This window comes from Alligator sinensis, unplaced genomic scaffold (assembly GCF_000455745.1).
Source record: "Alligator sinensis unplaced genomic scaffold, ASM45574v1 scaffold512_1, whole genome shotgun sequence".
Taxonomy (NCBI): Eukaryota; Metazoa; Chordata; order Crocodylia; family Alligatoridae; genus Alligator; species Alligator sinensis.
In genome coordinates this window covers 1133637-1154494 of record NW_005842063.1, presented here as the reverse complement: position 1 = coordinate 1154494, position 20858 = coordinate 1133637, and the positions used below count along the sequence as shown (strand labels likewise).

General features: G+C 51.0%; 1 protein-coding gene across 3 annotated transcripts in view; it reads right to left on the bottom strand.

Moving 5' to 3' along the window:
• Nucleotides 1–50: 50 nt before the first annotated feature.
• EPHB2 (EPH receptor B2) overlaps nucleotides 51–20858 on the bottom strand; it is a 121211-nt gene continuing 100403 nt past the window's right edge. The window contains exons 7-16 of one of the 3 annotated variants that reach the window (XM_014519749.2): nucleotides 16549–16711; nucleotides 16135–16243; nucleotides 15746–15861; nucleotides 13037–13159; nucleotides 12182–12429; nucleotides 10911–11126; nucleotides 8075–8224; nucleotides 7648–7841; nucleotides 5683–5838; nucleotides 51–3749 (exon numbers count right to left, since the gene is read on the bottom strand). In XM_014519749.2, coding sequence (XP_014375235.1) covers nucleotides 3641–3749; nucleotides 5683–5838; nucleotides 7648–7841; nucleotides 8075–8224; nucleotides 10911–11126; nucleotides 12182–12429; nucleotides 13037–13159; nucleotides 15746–15861; nucleotides 16135–16243; nucleotides 16549–16711 — 1584 coding nt within the window. In that variant the 3' untranslated portion in view covers nucleotides 51–3640. Of the gene's footprint in view, nucleotides 3750–5682; nucleotides 5839–7647; nucleotides 7842–8074; nucleotides 8225–10910; nucleotides 11127–12181; nucleotides 12430–13036; nucleotides 13160–15451; nucleotides 15510–15745; nucleotides 15862–16134; nucleotides 16244–16548; nucleotides 16712–20858 lie in introns of those variants that run through there. The other 2 variants (XM_006023186.3, XM_014519750.1) reach the window with 2 other exon arrangements.

Here is a 20858-nt window from a genome sequence, read left to right as displayed (position 1 = left end):
GATGCCAGCCACCCCAGCTCTGAACAAGCCTTTCACAGTGGGTTGGCTCAGGTAGGTAGAGGTGGATCCTGCCAGCCTGCCGGTGCGGAGATTGAGTGCATTAAGACAAAGGGTCTCCAAATTAAATTGACCACAAGTTCCCCTCAGGGCCCTGCCTGAAGAGGATGGGCTCTGAAGCCTGCAGCATGGACACTTCTGCTGGGTTTCGGGAAGCATGGTCGCGGAGGACAGTCCAGGACTGTCTGTGAAAGACAACACAAGAGCAGTGTGCGGCCCTTCCAGCCCGGTGCCCCTCAGGAATTTGCTGGATGGTTTTCTACCGAGGCAGCTCTGCTTTCACACGTTTCCCATCTGCATACATAACTAGTGGCCTGTGGTGATTAAACTTAGGCTAGACCTGTCCCTCCTTCCCCTAGGTCTGCCACCAAGCGGCCTCATATGGTACCTCTGGGTGACACGGGGCACGTCTACACGTGCACCGTTACTGTGTAGTAATTTAGGTTACTGTGCACTAACCAAAAATGACTGCGTAGTACCGGTGCGCATCTACACATGTGTGTCCATCCTGTGCAGTAACTATGGCGACTTGTGCCATCTTGGGCGTAAATTTGCTACCTGCATGATCCAGGTAGCAAATGTACACCTGAGCAGTGACTGTGCAGTAAGGCACGTGTAGATGCCTTACTGCCGCAGTAACCAGTCCGTACATAGCATTACTGCACTGTAACGACTGCATGTGTAGACACCGGTGTAAACACTGCTTACTGCACAGTTATTTACTGCACAGTAAATGTACGTGTAGACATGCCCCCTGAAAACAAGCCCATGTTAAAATATGGCACCTGAACTGGGAGAGAGAGGCACCGTAGATGCAATCTCTCTGGTGCTCTGTGCTTCTATTGGGTATAGAGCACATATGGCAGCCCCCAGTTTCCCAGCATGCCTATGATACCGACAAGGTCAGCATCGCTGTCGCTTGTATGCCATTGCTGTAAATCAAGCCTAGACCACAATCAAGAACTGGGCTGGTTAAACACTGGGCAAGTTAAAGCATGCTTCAGCTGATTGTATTTTGGAAAAATGCTAACCAGGCTGACACTTCCCGGCCCGCTTCCAGCTGACACAGCCTACGATCTTCTCCCATTGCTCATTTCTCACCCTTCGTCGTCAGACACTGGATCAAATTCTGCTGTCCGTGCCACCCGTGGAAAGGCTACTGAGTTCAGGGAAGCTGATCAGTATTTACACGGAGGTCACTGAGAGCAGAATTTAGCCCACTGTCTACAGTAAGATTAATCAGAGGTTCCCACTGATTCCAGGTGGATGTTTGGATGTTAGCTCACGTCCTAACAGGGAAACACCTTGCATAAAAGAAAACCCACCCAGCATCTCTGCGGATTTTGGGCAAGCGGACCCTGGACAGGCAGACCTTGCAATTCAGGCACCTGCTGCTGTAGCTGTGCAGCAAACACGTTCGAGAGCACAAGTGCTAAGAAAAGAGGTCAGAAGAAACTGCCCGTTGTCTCTCAACCTCTCAACTGTGCTTTGTCTCCGGGTCTAATCTGAGGAGGAAAATATTACGTATTTTGTGCCAGGCTTTCCATATTTTACAGGCAGTCACTACAAAAAGGGCTAAAAAAATCAGCCTTAGGATTCTACCCACAGCCAATTCTTTTCCCTCTTGGCGTTGGCCATGGGGAAATAAAGCAATTTAAGTTCCCTGGGAACATATCTTCAAGGCCTCCGTGCCACTGAAAAAGGTGTACCCATAAACATGACATGGCAACGCTAAGTGAGGCTCTAGAGACGCAGGAGGACACTCAACATGCCCACAAGGAGCAGGCCAGGCCTAGTCAGTAGGATTTGGGTGAGGATGAGCTGGAAGAGCAAATCCAAGATTTTTCTCTCATACTTTCCCCTACAACTTGGCCAGTGATATCTAGTCATTTGTCCTGTAACTAAAGCAGTTATTGCAGTTGCTTCTCGATCCGCTGACTGACCCTTCAGTTGCTGTGGTTGGTCCCGGGCGGGCCCTGCAGGTATGACGCATGCTCACGTTCGCCATTCAAGACTCTCCTAAAGGTGGCTGGATAAAAATGAAGCATGGCCCCCCGAACCTATGCCCCCCCGTGGAAGGGAGAACGTGTCTGAGGGGCGCAGAGAACAGCCACAAAGCTACCGCAATGGGTATTTCACAACTGGCCCTTTACTTGAGTCCAAGCGTTGAGGAACCTCATTTCAAGGACACCTCCGGCTACCAGCTGCTGTCCCTAGCTTGCAACTACTGCCCCATGCATCGGCCCCTCGTCTGTCCCAGCTGGTAGGTCAGTGTGGCTCTCGGCTTCTCCCCTTCCACAGGCCCCTAAAGCAGCAGATCCCAGCAGGCCAGGCTGCTCTTCCCCCTTGGCAGGATAGCTGGAAGCCCAACACTTAGGAACATCTGTCAGGCAATGAAAAATTACAAAATAACAGGCAAACAGGAGGAAATATGCATAAAAAATTGTTCCCCTGGCATAGTGTCGAGTCAGGAAGCTGGACTTCTCCTTCCACCAGGAGAAGGTTCAAGTTCTTGAGAGAGATGAGACTCGGAAGTGTCATTTCCTTTTCATAAAAAACCCAACTGACCGACTGACCGACCAAAATATTCCGACCCCAAACCCACAGACTGGTGTTAACAAACAAGGTAAAAGGACAAGTCTTCAAACAACAACAACCAAAAAAAATAACTGTACACATCAGCATTTGTAATCAAAAACTACTACATACTGTACTTGGGAAGTCTTCTGAGAAAAGGTCATTGGCAACTAGTGAGGACATCACTAAAAGTCTTGTGCATATGATATGTATGAGAAAATGATGCCGTTGGAGGGATGGACGGGCAGACACTCGGAAAAAGTGTCCCTCGCCAAACTGTTCTGTGTCGAGAGAAAGAAACAGCTATAAAAAGGATCGGTTTCCCCATCCCCCAGCCCCGACGGCCCCAGGTTCCTCAGCTGCTGGGAAGAGACCTCTAAGCTCTCTTTATCTGCTTAAAAAAAAAATTCGGCTCTGAAGTTCATCGCTTTTGAGACGCTGTCGGTCCATTGCATGGAGAGAGCTCCTCAGCTCTCCTTCCCCCGTCGCTCGGGCAGCGCGGAGGCTTTCAGGGAGGATTGCTGGCTTCAGGACATCCCCAAAGTCACCCTCCCACGTCGGAAAAGGAAGAGTGCTTCCCACATCTTTTACTGGGTTTTTTTTCCCCCATCTTCTTGAAAAAGTCCCTTTACTCCAGAGGTGTCTGGGGCTGGCTGGAGCAGCCTTGTGCAAGAAGAAACTGAAAGAAGCTGCTCTTTGGTCTCCCTTTGGAGACTCTTGTGGATCTTGGAGCCCTTGTCAAGAATGCCATTGCTTTTATTATTATTTAAAAATATTCCAGTTTTCTTTTTCAAAATATTTGTCTTTTTTTGTTCCCTTTTTCCATCGCTTGCATTTTCGTAGTTCTTGGTGACTCCTTGTTATTTAGGACGTTTCTTCCTGTTGCCGTGATCCTCAGAGCAGCTGCCTGTCTCTGGTGATGCAAAACACTCAAGAACTGGAGCCTGGACATACAGGGGCAACGGGGAGCGGGGCCTTGAGGACGAGGAGTGTGAGGACATGAATGTCAAACCTCCACAGACTGGATCTGGTTCATCTGTGCTCGCATCACCTGGATACTGTTCAGGATTTTCTTCTGATGTCCTGCTAAAGTGACCCCAACTCGCAGAATGTCCCTGTGGCATAAACACACACACAAGACGGGTCAGTAAGGAGCCTCCCCCTGCACACAGAGCCCAGCTGTTTGCCAAGCAATCTCCTGCTTAGTTCTTGAGCAAGTCTGGACTCCTGACTGTCTCTGAAACAACTCAAATGAAACGGATGAAACCGGACTGTGTTTTCCATTCAGGGGACTTGTGCTGTCTCTGCTCCCTTGTCGTTCGCTAGCCTATTTCTCCTAGATTCTTCAAGCAAGCAAAGCAGGAGTATGCGCAGCAGAGCTACGTACTGATACGGCTGCGTACGCTACAGGTCTGTGCTAGGATGTCAGGACGATACCCCTCTGGGCAAGGGGTGGGCTACACTCGGGAGCGTCTACACATGCATTAAAGTGCTTTAGTTAAAGCACATTAAACCTAGCACCTCCTTTGGGAGGTACTAGGAACATGTGCATTAGCTTGCCTTATTGTGCATTAACTGAAGAGCACAGTTTTTAAGTGATGCTTAATGAGCATTAACCTATTTTAATGTGCATTAGCTAAATAGCACAGTTTTTCAGTGATACCTTAATGTGCATTAAAATAGGCTAACATGCATTAAAGCACACACGACGTGCCCCTCCAGTTTTCTGAGCAAGTGCTTTAACCACTTAGCTGTAGGGTCTCCCCCACTACTTGGCCTCTCTACCACCTTAACCAAGGGCAATTGTGTTTTCATGGAGGATGCAGGTATTTCAAGAGCTGTTTTTGGCAACATTCATGATTCTTAGCTAACTAAAATGGGGCTCTAGGTGTAGGGCAGTAAGCTTCATGGATTATCCTGGAGCTATGCACCCTGGGAGCCCTGGGGTTCCTGGGGGTCAGTGCTTATCGTGATAGCCATGGCTGCAGAAAGCCTGGGCTGTCTCTTTGGATTAAGAGGGATAAACTGGAGGAATCCTCCCTGGAAAGCTGATTTTGGGATCTGCTAAACTGAATGGCCTTTATGTACTATTTTGATGAATATGCAAATTTTGATTTTGATTTTGCTAAGTATGCGAATTCTGATGCAACACTGCATCATTAGAGCTCTTCTGACCAGAGGTATTAACATGGTACCTGCGACAGCTGAGCTCAGAGATCTGCATGTGCTCATGCTTGTATTTACTATTATTATTATTATAATAACTACTATTATTGTTGCTGTTCTTGTTATTCTAGTTATTACTATTATTATTTTATTGTTGCAGTTGTGCTGCTTGCTATGTCCAGAGCTTGGGTATGCGTTTTTCTGCCTCTGAACCTCTCCTCCTTGCTCTCAGGTTTTCCTATAACACCTGCGACTGCAGTGTCTAAGCCTAGATTGTAGGATTTGTAAGTCAGGGCCAGTGCTCCATGGAGAAGCAGTGGATATGCAAATTCATTGTTATGTGGATATTTTCAGGCACAGAACAAAGCAACACCAGCTCTTCTGGGCTCTCCAAAGCCTTTTCCAGGTAGAGATCTGCATGCGATGGACAAGTCCCGAATGACAATAAATAATTAATTGAGGGGAATCAATGAATCCAGAAGTACCCTCTCTGTGCTGCAGAACTGCCTTTTGCCTCCTGAAACAATGTCCTGGGTCCATCCTGTCCTGTATCGCTGTGCAACATTTTGGGTTTGGGGGAACACCACTCAAATCTGCCTGTGACTGGGGGGATTAAAGAAATCAGACAGCCTGAATTCTGGCTGGTAAACAGAAAGGTGGAGAGACAGTCTGCAGATAAGAGAGAGGAAAATATCTGCAGAGTATGGGAGTTTTGCAAGAATGGAAAATATTAAGTGGCCTTTTGGGAAGTCAACAGACTAGTACTATATAACGTATGGGTAAGACGGGTACAATATCAAGATAAAAGTTAATAATGGCCAATTGCTATAAAACTTGTGAGCTATTTGCTTCTGTTTTGGGACTACAGCTCCTGGCACTTACTCCATGGTCATCTGTGACACCACATCGAAGGTGGTGAAGCCGGCGTTGGCGAAGCTCTCCTTGTACTGGCCCATCTTGATGGCATCCAGCCATTCATCCACTGTGTTGAAACTGGTGTAATCTGGGATTGTGCGGTCAAGTAAAGGGAGGTTAATCCTGAAATACAGAAACAAAGAATGAGCAGGGGTTTCCCCCCACTCCGCCAGGTGTGACAGTGCCAGGAGCTCTGGGATGCTTCTGGACGTAGCCATGCACACCCTGTCTCCGCGTGGATGATCTGATCCAAGGACGGACCAACAGGATGAGTCAGTTTGTGGGGCTGGATGAAATGTTATCCTTTCCTCTCCGTACTGGTAGAATTAGCAGGTCAGATCTAGTATTATCTTGTAATATGAGAACAGAATTAGCCATCAGGTACTCCCAGCTCTCCCATGCACTTTCTAGATAGTACTTCCCCTCTATTTCTCAGCATCCCAACCTGCACAATGGAAATAAAATTACAGACTTCATTTGGGTAGAGAAAGAGGAAGCATATCACTAAAGTTTGCTGAGAAGTTCAACACAAGAAGGCAAGAAAAATGTGTGCTAGGATAGCCCCCAAAAGGATTCACAGCCATACACCCTCCTACCTTCATCGCCCTTCTGCAAGAGTCTGTAGCATCTGCACTGAGCGCCGCATCCAACCACCTGCTCCACTTCTATATCCTGTCTGAACAGGTCTACGGATTCTGCCCTGCCTTTTCCACACCTTCTCAGATATTCTTGCCAGAGGACTGAGGCTGCACTTGATCAGGATGCAAGCGTGCACTTTTAGCTGGGGCTGCCTTTACAGACGGTCCCTCTGGGACCCGTAACTAGTTACCATTCATCTTACAGGTCTGCAGTTGTTCTCAGCTCCTAAGATCCACCTTATCTCAGGGCTTAATCCCTTTGTTTTGTTCAAAGGGAAAGAACCAGAGAGCCAGATGCCCTGTCACCTATTAGGTGTGGAAGTGCAATCCTGTTCCACCCTGCTTGGGGCCTTGAAAACCTATTTAATGCCTTCTCCTTGTTGCTTTTTTATAACACGCGCTTATCAAGGGTCAGATGATGGCGTATTACGCAAGTAGATGCACTGATGGATTTTCAGGGACTGGATCAGGGTTGAACAGAGTCCTACTTAAGCACTTACATCCAGTTAGACAACTAGTAAGTAAAAGGGAATCTGGCCCCATGACGTCTGCATTATTAAGGCCAAAGCCTGCGCTCCTCCATGGAGCGTACAAGCCTCATGAACAGTGGGAAGGACCTGTCCCTTTGCTGCATCTTTTCAGTTTCCTCCCTAGTTCTTCCATCTCAGACCCTTGCGTCCGCCTCTCTCTCCATGTCCCCCTGCACACATGCCGAGTCAGGAAAGCAAGGTTTTAACACAGCGTGCCGCTCACTTACAGCCTCCAGCTCTTCTGTTCTATGCAAAACAAGTCCCTTATCACAGTCTTTGCCTTATCCGTGTGTCGCATGGCTGCAAGCGTACACTGGATCCAGACACTGCATGCGTCTCCTTCTCAAAATATCACTTCTCTACACTCAGATGGCCACACCAAAAATCTCAGGTCATTTAATGGGACTATTGGTTGGTACAGAAAGCCTGGGGTCCCCGTTCCCTGGCAGAGCTTAAAAATACTGTTTAAGAAAGTGAAGTCTGCAGAAACCTCTTTCTGCTTCCCCTGGTACTACACACAGCTCAGAGCATGGAGGAGGACACGTGCTATAGATTCAAGCCAAGGGAAGCAACGTCTGCTGCGGACACAGGAGATATTGTCACCCGTGGAGAACAGGAATTTGGGCTATGGTTACACAAGCCCTAGCCGAGAGACCTCGACTTCCCACTCTGGTGTGGACACAAAGGACCCATCCTTGACAGAGTTTGGTGGAAACAGTCAAGGGACACGCAGGGAAGGAAAGGGCGAGAGGAGAGGTGCCTACCCGGAGGAGACGGGGGCTATGGCTTTCAGGCTGTTGGGGTTTCGGATCATCTTGTCTAACGTGTTGACAATCTGCCCGAATTTCGGCCTATGGTTCCGGTCCTTCTGCCAGCAGTCGAGCATTAGCTGGTGCAAGGCATTGGGGCAGTCCATGGGAGGGGGGAGCCGGTAATCCTGCTCTATAGCATTTATCACCTGCAGAAAAAGAGGCAATGACAAGTTCAGTGCAATCAGATTGTCCTCCCGAGGGCTGTCAGGAGGAGCGGGCCAGCAATGGTTTTGCCCTGAAGATCTCTCTTACAGTCTGCTGCAGACAGAGCAGAGCTGTGACCATGCAGGCAGTTTAGGGATCTTTAGCTTGTTCCTGATTTCCAGCTGATTTATCCTCCCCACCCCGGCAGGAGCCCTGGGATCTCCTGCTAACTTACGTCCTGATTGGTCATATCCCAGTAGGGCCGCTCGCCGTATGACATCACCTCCCACATGACTATGCCGTAGCTCCACACGTCGCTGGCTGATGTGAATTTCCTGTACTGAATGGCTTCAGGTGCTGTCCACCGTATTGGGATCTTCCCACCCTGCAGGATAGGAAGAGAGAGACCAGTGAAAGAAAAGGAGAGGGAAAGTCGAGTGTCCAGCTCATTTGCTTCCAAAAACCCTGGCAAAATTTTTGAGCTATGAGATTACAAGTATTCCAGCATTTCTTCACTCATTCACACCTATATATACACTCGTGAATGCACTCTTGCACATGGCAATCAGGACTCATAGTAGAGACGATATCTTTTATTAGACCAACAACATTTTTGCAAAAAAAATTCTTTAATTGCAAGCTTTTGGGCACAAACACCCTTCATCAGGCATGCCCGATAAAGGGTGTTTGTGCCCGAAAGTTTGTAATTAAAGACATTTTTTGCAAAAACCTTGTTGGTCTAATAAAAGATATCGTCTCTACTATGAGTCCTGATTGCCTTTTCCTCTCGATCAATATGGCTACAACCTGGATACCTTCTTTCACATGCAAATGCACACACGTGTGTAAATACATTCACACTTACACAAACTCTCACATCAGCCAATACTCCCTTGAGAAGGGCTAAAACGTCTCCAGAATTTCTAAACATGATAAATGATAATTCCCTAACCGAAACAGCATTGCACCCATCAGGGGAGGATTCGGTGTTAGCCCGAAGGAGTACTATGGTGGCTAAAACCTAATCTGATTCATAAGGGAAGCGAGAGCGGGTATAAAAAGCTAAATTAAAAGTATAAATTACAAACGTAAAAAGGGGGAACTTGCTAGAAATAAATATAAGCCAGAAGCTAGGCACTGTAGGAAATTGCTGTGTGAAGCAACAGCAAAGAAGTCTCTCTTCAGCAGAGCTAAGGACAATGCATTCATTTATTAGGAAGAAAAGGAGACCTACCAATAGGATGGGATCCTCAGTAGATGGAAATGGCAATAATAATGCAAAAAAATTAGAAGTGTTAAAGAAGTATTTCTACCCTGTATCTGGGGAAAAAAGTCAGAGGTATGCCTATCGTATGAAAATGGTGAAAGGCTTTCCACTCCGACGGTAACTCAGGAGGATCTTAAACTGCAGGTCCTAGTGCCGTGAGGAACCACGTTCCCCATCTGTGCGCGCTGCACACCAAACGAGGGCTATTCGCCCATCTTCGGGCAGCGCTGGGCACAGTGGCTCTTTTCCTCTGACTGGAAGAAGAATGTCTCACATTCGAAAGCTCATTGAACCCTACCCCGCCAACGCAGTGGGTCTAATAGAAGAGCTCGCCCACAGGAACCCTTGCCTCTTGCATAATTCCTGGGCCATCATGGCTACAGCATCACTCTAACACTATAAATTATCAAGGAAGTGAGCAAACATCTGCGATGCCAACCACACTGTGCATCGGCTCTGACAATGCAGCGAAGTTTTAATTATTCATGAGACGGTTGCCCTGAATTCTCTGAAACGTGCTGTAGCCTGAGACAGGCACCGAGACCACAGCAATGTGCGGGATCAACATTATGTTACCTCTGCACGCGGCTTATCTCTTGTTTGTGGGTAGTGTAGTGAGAATTGCAATCTTCTGCTGTCACTGTTTTTCTCCGTGTTGCTTTCAATCTCTCCTTACGAGGTCATGGCTTATTTATAGTAGGGTTTCTCATCAATACTAAGTTTCATACAGCGGTCTGTCATTATAGGGCATTAGGCACAGGCAGCAATGCAATTTAAGGACCGCTGCCTCCTAGACAATGGGGACAGAAGATGGACAACCCTAGTGCAAAGATGAGTGGTGCCATCGTGGTAATAAGAGCTGTGGCACTGGCATCTGTTATACTGGGATTTCTGTCACACAGGTATCTGTGCACAAATTGGCTTCACCACAATTAATACCCTGTGTGCACTGGGGGTCTGTTCTGACTAATAAAATGCAATGTCTCCATTGCAAGAACCTTACTAAAGGGTGTGTGCGTGTGTGCGAGCATGTATGGTCGTGTGTATGTGCATGTACATGAGGATGCCTAAGTGCGAGTATACTGCATTAGCAGGTGCATGTCAGGGTATATCCTTATATAAGTAAAGATATAAGTAAGTAAATATGCATGTGTGGGAGTGTGTGAGTATGGGCCCCGCTACACGTGCAAATTAAACCCATATAGAAACCAGCGACAGAGCTGTTATACTTCTTCAAGCACTAACTTTGTAGCTGGTTGGCTCCTTTTACAGCTGGACAGTCTTTTTTACGGTGTGATTGTTACTTTGCATGCTGGCTGGTCTACCTTTATTGCACCATTAACTGTGTGGTAATTACATTGCATGTGTGGCTAGTCTAAATTTATTGTGCGATTCACAAGCGAATTGCGTAGTATGTGTAATGTGGAGCAGGGGCCTGTATATGTGAGCCCAATTAGTAGATGTGTGTGTGCTTGTGTGTGGAGGTGGGTGTACACCTATGTGAAACGGTGGGTTTCTCCTCCCCCTGACGTGGGTTCAGAAGGGGCAGAGCCCTTCCCCATTATGAGAGGCTCTTCCCAGGGCCAAGCTTTGCTCTCATATTAGTGGCCTTTTAAGTCAGAGCCCATTGCCCTTTCCCAGCCTGGGGGACCCTGATGTGCATGCTTCTGCTGAAGGCAAAGAGATGGCTCAGGGGGTCAGTAACAGGGTGAGGGGTCTCTAGCAGGGCTCACAGGGCTCCTCCTTCTCCCTCTCACCCTCTGTGACCCTCTTCCCTTGCATCCTCTAGAGACGGGAGCTTTACCAGGGCACTGGTGTAGGTGGGGTCCGAGGTGTCGTCCTCCAGGAAGCGTGACAGGCCGAAGTCAGACACTTTGCAGACCAGGTTGCTGTTGACGAGGATGTTGCGTGCCGCCAGGTCCCGGTGCACGTAGTTCATGTCCGCCAGGTACTTCATGCCCGCGGCAATGCCTCTCAGCATACCCACCAGTTGGATCACCGTGAACTGCCCGTCATTTTGCTGGAGGGGAGAAATGAGAGGCCCAACTGGGATGTGTTTGCAATACGCCCCAGGAAAAAGGCAGGGGAAGAGGCATATTAAAGTCCATGGCAGTGCTTCCAGTGACTTGCCCATATGGCCCATGGGAGCATGTGCCTGGACGTGCAGTGCGAGTGTATATGTGCTCGTCCTACATGTTGATAGATGTATGTCCATGAGTACATACTATGTGTGTAGTATGCATGTGTGTGTATGCATGCACCTTGTGTGGATGGTGTGTGTGTAAGTGCGTTTAGTCTGCACACGTATCTTGCAGTGTAGCATATATGCGAGGAGGGAGCATGCACTATACATATTGAGAGGGTTATGCCTGCCTACATAACCTCTGTATGTGCTCTGGTGGGTCAGGTGTATGTGGATGTGTTTGCACCTGACTTTCTGTCTTGTGTTACCGATCCATGCTGGTGGGCAAGGTTGGAAATTGCAGGGTACACAACATTCAAATGTCTGCTCCAGGTCAGGTTTAACCTCAGGTTGCAGCTGAGCAACAGCTCTCTGTGCCCTGAGACGTGCATTCGTGCAGCAGGTGCATCGGCGTTTACCAGACTATGAATCCATACAGGGTAAAATATGATTAAAGACCCATGCGCAGAGGCACTGTGTCCAGGGGAGCTGCCTGCCTGGGCATTGTGGTAGATGCTGCTGATGTCTCCACACTCAATATGAGCCCTGAGCCTTGAAAATCTGGCCCAGTGCATATGGACTAGGTACTGTGTATAAGTGAATGCACCCTGAGCGTCAATTGTGCATGCACTGTGTGTGTTAACAGCACCTGTTCAGTGTGTGTGTGTGTGTGTGTGTGTGTGAGAGACAGTGAGGAGAAGAGTGTGCCCCTTCTATGCATGCATACATGCATATCTCTGAAGCAAAGCCATCTGAAGGACATGGGAGCTTATCCCAGGATGCAGAATGAATGCCTGCCACAAGGAGAGGGGGGCACTAAGGGCTGGGCCCTGCTCCATTTCCCCCCAGTGCCAGCACCCCATCCACTGCTGTACTCTCCTTGCACCTCGTACCCGCAGGAAGGAGTCCAGCGAGCCATTCTCCATGAACTCAGTGATGATCATGACAGGGGTGCTCTTGGTGACCACCCCTTCCAGGTGGATGACGTTGGGGTGGTCGAACTGCCCCATGATGCTGGCCTCGCTCAGGAAGTCCCGTCTCTGCTTCTCTGTGTACCCTGATTTCAGCGTCTTGATGGCCACGAAGATCTCTCTCTTGCCAGGCAGCTTGAGGTGTCCACTGCACACCTCCCCGAACTCCCCTGGGCACAGGAGAGAGAGCAGGGCATGGACGACAGGGCTCCCGCGTTCTCAGCTCTCCCACCCAGACATCGAGCTACGACCACTTGTAACACCATGCAAGCCCCACCACCCAGACACCCTGCGGTTAGGCACAGTATGACCCCATGCACAGCACACCGCACCCATGCCCCACCAGCCCCTGCCCACCCATGTGCTGTGGTCCTACGCATGCCTCCGCAATGTCCTGCCTGCCAGATATTTTTAGACGGGGGGCTAAAACAAAGGAGCACCTCTGTTTTGTGCCACAAGCCTCATTCTTTCAGCCGAAGGGCACTAAACGTTGTCCCTCTGAATTAGTCCCTCCTGCGTGACTCGGGGTGGTTGGCTGCAAGGTGACCCTATACTCCAGGACAGTGCTGCTCACAAAGGGTCCAGTCTCTGCAGATATGCATGGCTTGCTTCTGAGCTCGAGGCTTTTGCACAGTGGGACACACCTGGACTGCCCCAACCCTCTTTTATTGGGAACAGCACATTCCCAGTTCCACTGGGACAAGTGAGGCTGGATCCCCAGTAAGCTCTCTCCCAGCCGCTGGGTCTGGCTGCTTTGCCCATCACTGCCCAGCCTACCTGCTCCGATCACTTGCTCAATTTTGACACAAGAGATGTCAATCTCCTTTGCAAATTCCCTGACGGCCTCATTGGGATCCTCGTAGGTGAAGGGGTCAATATAAATCTTCATCCCGGGAGTCACTGCATAGAGTCAGAAAGACAGGTGCAATCTGAATGACAGGCAGGCAGCTTCCCAGGACAGGAGGAAAGTGCGTGTCTGTGCATGTGTGCATGGTTGTGTAAGAGAAGGAAATACTGCTGATGGCTCTATGCTTAGAGATGGCGTAAGCACGTGCAGGAGTTAGGGAAACACGGAAAAGCAACAGCATTCTTGGAGCACATCCCAGGCAGAGCCTCTGCTAGCTGTGCACAGAGCCCATATGCACACGCCCTGCCCAGAAACCTTCCCCGGAGTACAGCACGCATCAAGCATGAAGGGGATCAGAGGCCGGGATAACGCGGACCCCTGCACACAGAGACAGTGATGACGCAGGAGGGACGTGGCTCCTGCTCCAAAGGAAGCAGGCCCAGCCTGAGCCTCCTCCTGGCATTGGGCAGGGAAGCAGACATCTACCGCGTGCCGTACGGTGACACACTGGCATCAAAGCCTGCCTGCCACATCCCCTGGCTATGGGCCTCAGAGCTCAAGCACAGCTATGCGGGGGTGAGAGCAGTCATCACAGCAATCAAGCCCACGGAGTCTGCGCCTGGGCTTCAAAATAACTGAGGCATGGCTGCCTGAATTATTTCAGGGTAATTTCAGATGTCAGCTACCCAAAACGCTGTCCAAAAATTTGCTTTTGGATGTACTGGGAACAGCTGGAGTGACCACACATAGCCCCCATGGCGCTAGCTCAGATGGACCTGTCATCATTATATGGCCTGAGGGGCTGGCTCTCTAATAAGATGCGATGAATGTGCTCACAGCACATTCGACAGAGGTTTAGCACTGAATAGCAAGCTGTCCTGCCCCGTCTGTCTCCTCCTTCTGTGCCAAGCTGTGAGGCCACAACCACCCATGACATGGGGGCCCTGGCAGCAAACCTAACGATGCCCCAGGCTCAGCGCCATGCCCTGAAGACCGAGCACAGAAGGAACTGATCCCGGTTCTTCTCCTAGTTTCCCCATGCCGGTTACAGTCGCTCAGAGGGAGGTCCCAGAAATGCAGTTTCTAGGCAATGAATCCCTGGTACAAAAATGCTGAGTGACTTGTTGGAAGCAACAGGGTGAGTTAATGGCAGGACTGGCATGAGAGAGACTCCAATATCTGTCCTTATTCACCCCTATATAGGTTTCACCGGAGCCCCAAGGGAGTGAGCCACAACCAGGATGGGGCATCGAGGGCTCCAGAGCAGCCGCACGAGCTGAACTGCCCCGTTGAGACAGAACAGGAAACACAGTCTGTCCAACTGAGCAGGGGGCTCCTGCCTGGGACAGGTCTTAGCGCTGCATGGGTCAGCTCTTCCCAGCATTTCCTTGGCTCTGCCTAAGACAGCCCTCTGTTTTGCTGTGCTGCAATTTGCTGCTCACGAGAGCCCAGCCCTGGAGCAAAGCACACAGCAAAATGGGCAGTATGTCTGCTTAGGGAAGGAGCACCAGTCCAAGTCCACGTACCTATGGCTGGCATGCAGCCTAGTCCCCTTCCTCTTCACGGTGCAAGGCCTGGAGGTTAAAGCTGTGGGTATTTCAGGGATGCTACAGGACACAGCAAGGTGAGGAGGGGGCTCTAGATGGTGCAGGGTGATGTGGGGAGCGGGGGTGCACTGCATTTGGGAGGGTTTCTGGAGGATACCACAGTGCAGTGGGAGTGGAGCTCTAAAACACAGTCTAATTTCAACCAATGAGCCTCGTGGCTGTGGAGGTGATTCTGGGTTAGGGTTGCACCTTGGCTAGAAGACTGGGTTTACGGAGGAGAGGGACACACATGTAAGTGTCCACTTTGCATGCATAGACTGAGCACGCGTGGTAGGCTGCTCACCAGCCACATATGTGCCTGGCTACATGGGTGCACCCTCGTGGTCTCACAGCAGCCTCTAAGGTGTGAAAAACTAGGCAGCCTGAAGCTAGTAGGTGATGGAGGAGGAGGGACCTCCCCTGTTCTAGCTGTGATGGCTGCATGGGTAGAGCAGTCTCCTACAGCACAGACTCAAGCTCTCCTTTCCCAGAAGGCGTTTAAACTGGTGTCTCTCTAAGCACCACACAGGTCAGGCACTACCCCAAGCCTTTCTGCATGCTCCTTTGGAAACCGCTCCCCTGGGCAGCCAAGAGAAGGGCCAGGACAGGGCCTCAGCTGGGCTTAGAGACTGCGCAGGGAAGTCCCAGGTGCGGTGGGCCTCTGGCTCCCAGGGCGAGCGCTCGAGCCGCTCCGCTACTACAGCTACAACAGGCGAGGATCCTCCTCTTCCATTTGATGGCTCGGACTTGTAGCCAGATATGCAAAGACATCACCATGTATGCATGCAGGTCACACATCCCGGGACTGAATGGCTACCTGTGCAAGAGCCAAAAATGCCACTGAGCTGAATACTCCCCAGCCCTCCCCCGTGGCGGCTGGACAGAGACTGGAGTCTCTTTGCTCTCCAAGGGCGCAGACGGGAGAAGAGCGGAGGTTTCTGCCAGCCGCAGCCAACAGAAGAAGCCCCCCGGCCTAGATGCAGATGCTTGCAGCCTGGCAGGCCCCTGTCACCTCCCACACCGCACAAGGAACGAGCGAACAAGAGCACACACCGAAGAGCGAGCGGACCCCCGGGCCAGGCGCGGGTGCGCGGTACGTACTGTGGCCACTGGTATAGTGCTGCAGCTTGTCGGTGTACTCGGAGTCAGCCCGCTCGAAACCCCGTCTTCTGGAATGAGAGGGAGCCCTGAGCGGGTGGGGAAGGGACGAGCTGGTCCGGGGCAGCCCCACACGGGGTCACTTTCTACCCCATGGCCTCCCCTACTCCCCCTACCCCTGTGCACGCTCCTCCTTCCATCAGTGCCTCCATCCCCACCCCACTGTCCTGCAGACTCCTCAGTCCTCCATACCCCGCCGCATCCCACGCTCCCCTCGCTACCAGGATGAGCGTGCTACGAGCCACCCCGCTGGTGGCAGCGTATCACACTCCCGGGGGACCTACCTGTTGCACACTATAATGATGACCACCACTGCAATGAGGAACACCAGCCCAGCCGCGGAGGAGCCGATGATGAGCGGAAGCTTCTCCTGGATGCTGGTCTGATACTCAGCTGACACACGAGAGGGAGGGAGCTCGTTACAAGAGTGCGGGCAACCTACACCCTCCACTTGCACCCAGGGATACTGCTGGGACAAAAAGGGAGGCTTATTCCTCACCCCAGGCTATGGGCAATCAGAGCAGGGGAGGCAGCACCCCTTGGGCATCAAAGCTCCCCTGCTTGTGCTGCTGAGCCCTTTCAGGACGGTAGCCCGTCTCTCAGCCCTGCGCCTGCTCAGGGGAGAGAAGGGTCACTGTGGCCTCCTGGATCCCGCTGTCCCCCCTGAAGGCAGAGGGAGCTGCCTGCCCGAGTCTCACCTTCAGTCATGGTTTGGAAGTACATCTTCCCGCTATAGCGACCGTACCCTGCCACGGTACGTGCCCGCACCTGGAAAACGTAGATGGTGCCAGCTTTGAGGCTCTGCACGGTCACCGTGTTGGTGAGGCTCTTCACTGCCGTCGCGTTTAATTCACTCAGGTCCTGCCAAGGAAACAGGCACCGACCATCAGAGATCAGAGCTGGGGCACCTCGCTCTTGCCCTCACCCCCGCCCCTCTGCAGGCAACAGGTGTCTTGCATTGCCTGGACCCCCCTCCTGTGCTCCAGGGGGAAAGGAGAGGCTGCAGCAGGCCGGGTGGCACGGGGGCAGTCTGGGAGGCAACGGTCCGGTGGGCTGGGACCTCCCCGAGCATAGCACCCCTCCGATCTGAACCCGAAGGCAGCACAATGACTGACCAGGTCGCTCTGCTCCATACCGCGGCATTGCAAAGCAGCCTGCAAATGCACGATGGCTTCCCTGGAGCAGGGCTGATAGAAAGGACCACGCGCATGCCAGCCACGTGATGGGCAGCTGAGGCAGCCTGCCTTCTGCCTCACTGCTGAGGGAAAGCCGGCAGCGCGTTGCAAAGTGCCTTGGCTAACTCCTGTTCCACTCGATGTGTCTAAGGGACAGGGTCTACCTGGTGACACCAGCTTTTGACACTTGCACACGGTCTGGGATCCGGTGTTACCCTGTGGGGAATTAGGAGCGCCCTGCACATGGAGGTGACAGATGCAAAATGGAGGTGGGGGGGCTCTTCCCCCTCCTACCCAACAGCCCAGGGATTAGGGCACTCGCCCGGGAGCAGGAGACCCAGGTGCTAGCCCCCTCCCGCAGCGGGCGTTTCAACCTGCTGCTTTCTGCCACGCAGCCGAGTGCTCTGACTCTCCAGCCGTGGGTCACACGTGAGAACGTTTTTCAGCCCTCCACTTGAAGCTGGCCCACGGGGCAGGCTGTAGAGGAGGTATGTGGGACAAGGAGGTGGAAGACAAGACAGACAGCCTAGGCCTTTGCTCTCAATAGGGCATTTACTTTCCCAGTGCTTTTTAGGCAATGACTAGTCGATGCAAGGTGCAGCGGTGCAGCTCCTGCCTTTGAAGTCCCTGAATCGACGAACGCTTCTGTGGCACTTTGATTCATATGGGATTAAACTGGTTCAACTGGGCAAACCTTTTAAAAGAGTGAGATGGGAAGGAAGTGCCAGAAAATACAGTGTGCTTTCTTCTCCGCAGGACCGTGGGCCTGGAAAGGGTGCCCTGAGCCGTGGTCTCCAGTCCCCTGCTCGCACGGGAAACCTTTTCTGCTACAAGTGCCACTTCAAACCCTTGCAAACTACAAAGCACAAATCAAGAATATCCCCCACGATGACGGGAGATGAAGGCACCACCAGGGCCCTGCCACCATCTTTGGCAGAAGATCCTGTGAAGAGGGCAATGCCTCCTGCTACAGAGAGAGGCTGAAATCGTCACAGCCTTCGCCAAATTGGACCGAAAGGGAAAAATTCCTTCCTGAGGTCAAATCAGGCTCTGGGTAGGAGGTGGCCACACGCGGCATAGGCAGCTGCTGCGTGTGGCCTGCAAGGGAGGTGCCAGCTGGGCTTTCTAATACTGACCCTGGGCACCCTCGCCAAAACACGCAGGGGCCTGAGCATCATTTCTCAAACTGACTTCAGCACGAAGACTGTTGAAATGTTTATCCTGTCCTGCAGCCTGCCATGTGCATTACTGCAGTGGTGCTGCCGCGTGCAAAGGGAAGCAAGCGTGTGACCCCCTGGAATAAATAACGGTGCATCAGCTACTGCTACGTGCTATTTGTGTCACCGCAGCAGCTGGGCACCCCAGTCACGGGCGACAACCCTGCTGCGTTAGGTGCTGTACAAATAGGGAACAAAGAGCTCACACCGTGAACAGCAACATGCATCACGGAGGGATGAAATAGGCCCCTTTCTGGAGAGGCTTGAAAGAAGCTCTTCAACCTGGCGCTTTTCAGAAGCAGGCAACCGGCGGGGATCTGGCCACAATGAAAGCTCTCCAAGATCAGGATAAAGCAGCGCTATCAGGGAAGCACAACGTCTTCCTGTGATCCTCTCCATGAAGGTTAGGAGGGAAATAGGTCAGCCGGTACTTATGTTCCCGGTGTTCAAGGGGTTCATGCAGACAAACCTCCCGGGCCTGGTTACATTAATAATACAACCGTTTTAAAATCATGGGCCCCAGGGAATCTCACCTCCGTTCCTCAAGGACTGCAACATGAATGCCGTGGGCATGCTTATGAGAGGGTTTTAGCTCTGAAATAAATGTATATGTAGCTCAAGTGTTTTATGCCTGTCTGTCCTAGAGTTCTCCCTTTTTCCTTCTTCTTCCTTTTTATTTTTCAGGCTGTTAAGCACCGGCAGCTGAGTTTATGGCACATTACAGGTGCTGGGACCACCACTGAGGCCAGCTAACCGGCAGCGGGAAAGCTCCGTGCAGGGGCACACGCCTGGACCACGCGCTCATTGGGATTTATAAATGCCACCATCAGATTCATCCCTTTCCCTTTGCATGGGGTCCAGTCTCTTACCCTGGGGCTTCTGACACGCTGCATCCAACGATTCCCCCTTCACTTTAACCACCGCTCAGTCCTGCCCCTTAAAGCATATTTTTGCACCCCATCCCTGGCACACTTAGTGTTGCACCCACGGTTCAAACCCCACGAGCACTGCAATAACACTTGGATTCTTTTCTGAGTCAGCCCGTGTTCACGCGGACCTCTCACTGCTGATTTCTTTTTGCTCCTGGGTTTGGGCTTGGTTTGCTTTTGATGCGGCTGCCTGTCAGCAAGATGGTGCGCCAATTATTCTGTGTATTTCAAAGCTGAATCGCAATAGCACATTTTCATTTTCAGATATGCTTGAGTTTGAAAAGAAGTCATGATTATGTGCTGCTTTACAATGCTATTTGATCAGGTACTCTCAGCACCTCAAGCAATAAATCTGAATAACGGAGTGAAGCCAAGCAGACACCTTGTTTGCAGAGAAAGGAAGCACTAGTCCTTGCAGCTCACATGTCCTGCTGATCCTATTTTAAATGTCTTACTGCCGTGGTCCAGGGCTCTGAAAGAGCTCCTTGAACACGGGAAGGCGGCATGGTGGATGGGATTACCGGCAAGGTCCTTCTGAGGGTCCATATCCAACATCCCAGGTACACAATACGTTTGCTTACTGGAAAGGAGCGATCCATATCCACCCTGGTCCCCAGGTGAAAAGTAAGAGAGATGTTCCCAACCAGGCATGATGCGTGTCCCCAAACGGGGCCGGCTACGTCGCTCCCTGGCAGGGCCACGCTCTGACAACGCAGACTTGGGAACTCAGTCCCCAAGGAGCCATGGGCTTTAATTCAGACAGCCGGGTATCCTCTCCCGCTCTCCTCCACCTGCATGCCCAGCACAGGATCCACCGCTGCTGGAGATGAGTTGTACAGTGCCAGAAAACTGCCTCGTGGCAACTATTCCTGTGTCTAGGACCTGTGCCATTGCTCAGATACGTCCCCGAGAGCAGGGCAGTCATGCGGAGCTGTTTCAGGGCGCCTGCATGTAGAGGGAAGCATCTTTGTGCTCTCTGCCTTTGTTAACTCCACTGGGGAGAGGAGCCTTTTAATAAAATTAAGGTTCCCCAAGGCTTTGCAATGGGAGCCCATACTTTCAGTTGACCACAACTTTCTCAGACATCACCTTTGGGGTTGAAATTATCCAGATCTGGTTATTACCAGGGGTGAATTTGTTCAGAAACTTTGAGCAAAAGCAGTTCTGTGTTTTCTGACTAGGGAGAACTCTGCCTTTTTCATGAGAAGCAAAGTTTTGCCACACTTTAAACAGGTCTAGCCTCAACACCATTTGGGGCAGGGAGCCAAAGCGGGGCAAGGACAGCCCTTGGGGAGAAGAGGTGCCTCCGAATGTCTGGGTAACATCCATGTTGATTTGGCCTGGGTACGAGGGAAGGAAAACCAGAGGCTGTACACATGCTGTGGTTTTTAATCACGACAATTAGAGCTGACTGGAAACTAATTTCTGCTCCGCGGGGCTTGCTGACATTGTGAAATTTGTTTCCATTCCAGACTGGACTGAAAACAGAAATCTGTGGAATTTCCTAAGAAACAAAAGGTTTGAAAAACGCTGCATTTCACACCAATCCCAACACCAATCTCTGGCCTCAAGCATTTCATTCTGGTTTTCCTTTTTTTTTTCTTTAAATGTTATTTTGTAATGTATCAATCCTACAATACAAACTAAAAGTCCATTTCCAGAGGAAAGAATATTAAACATGAAAAAT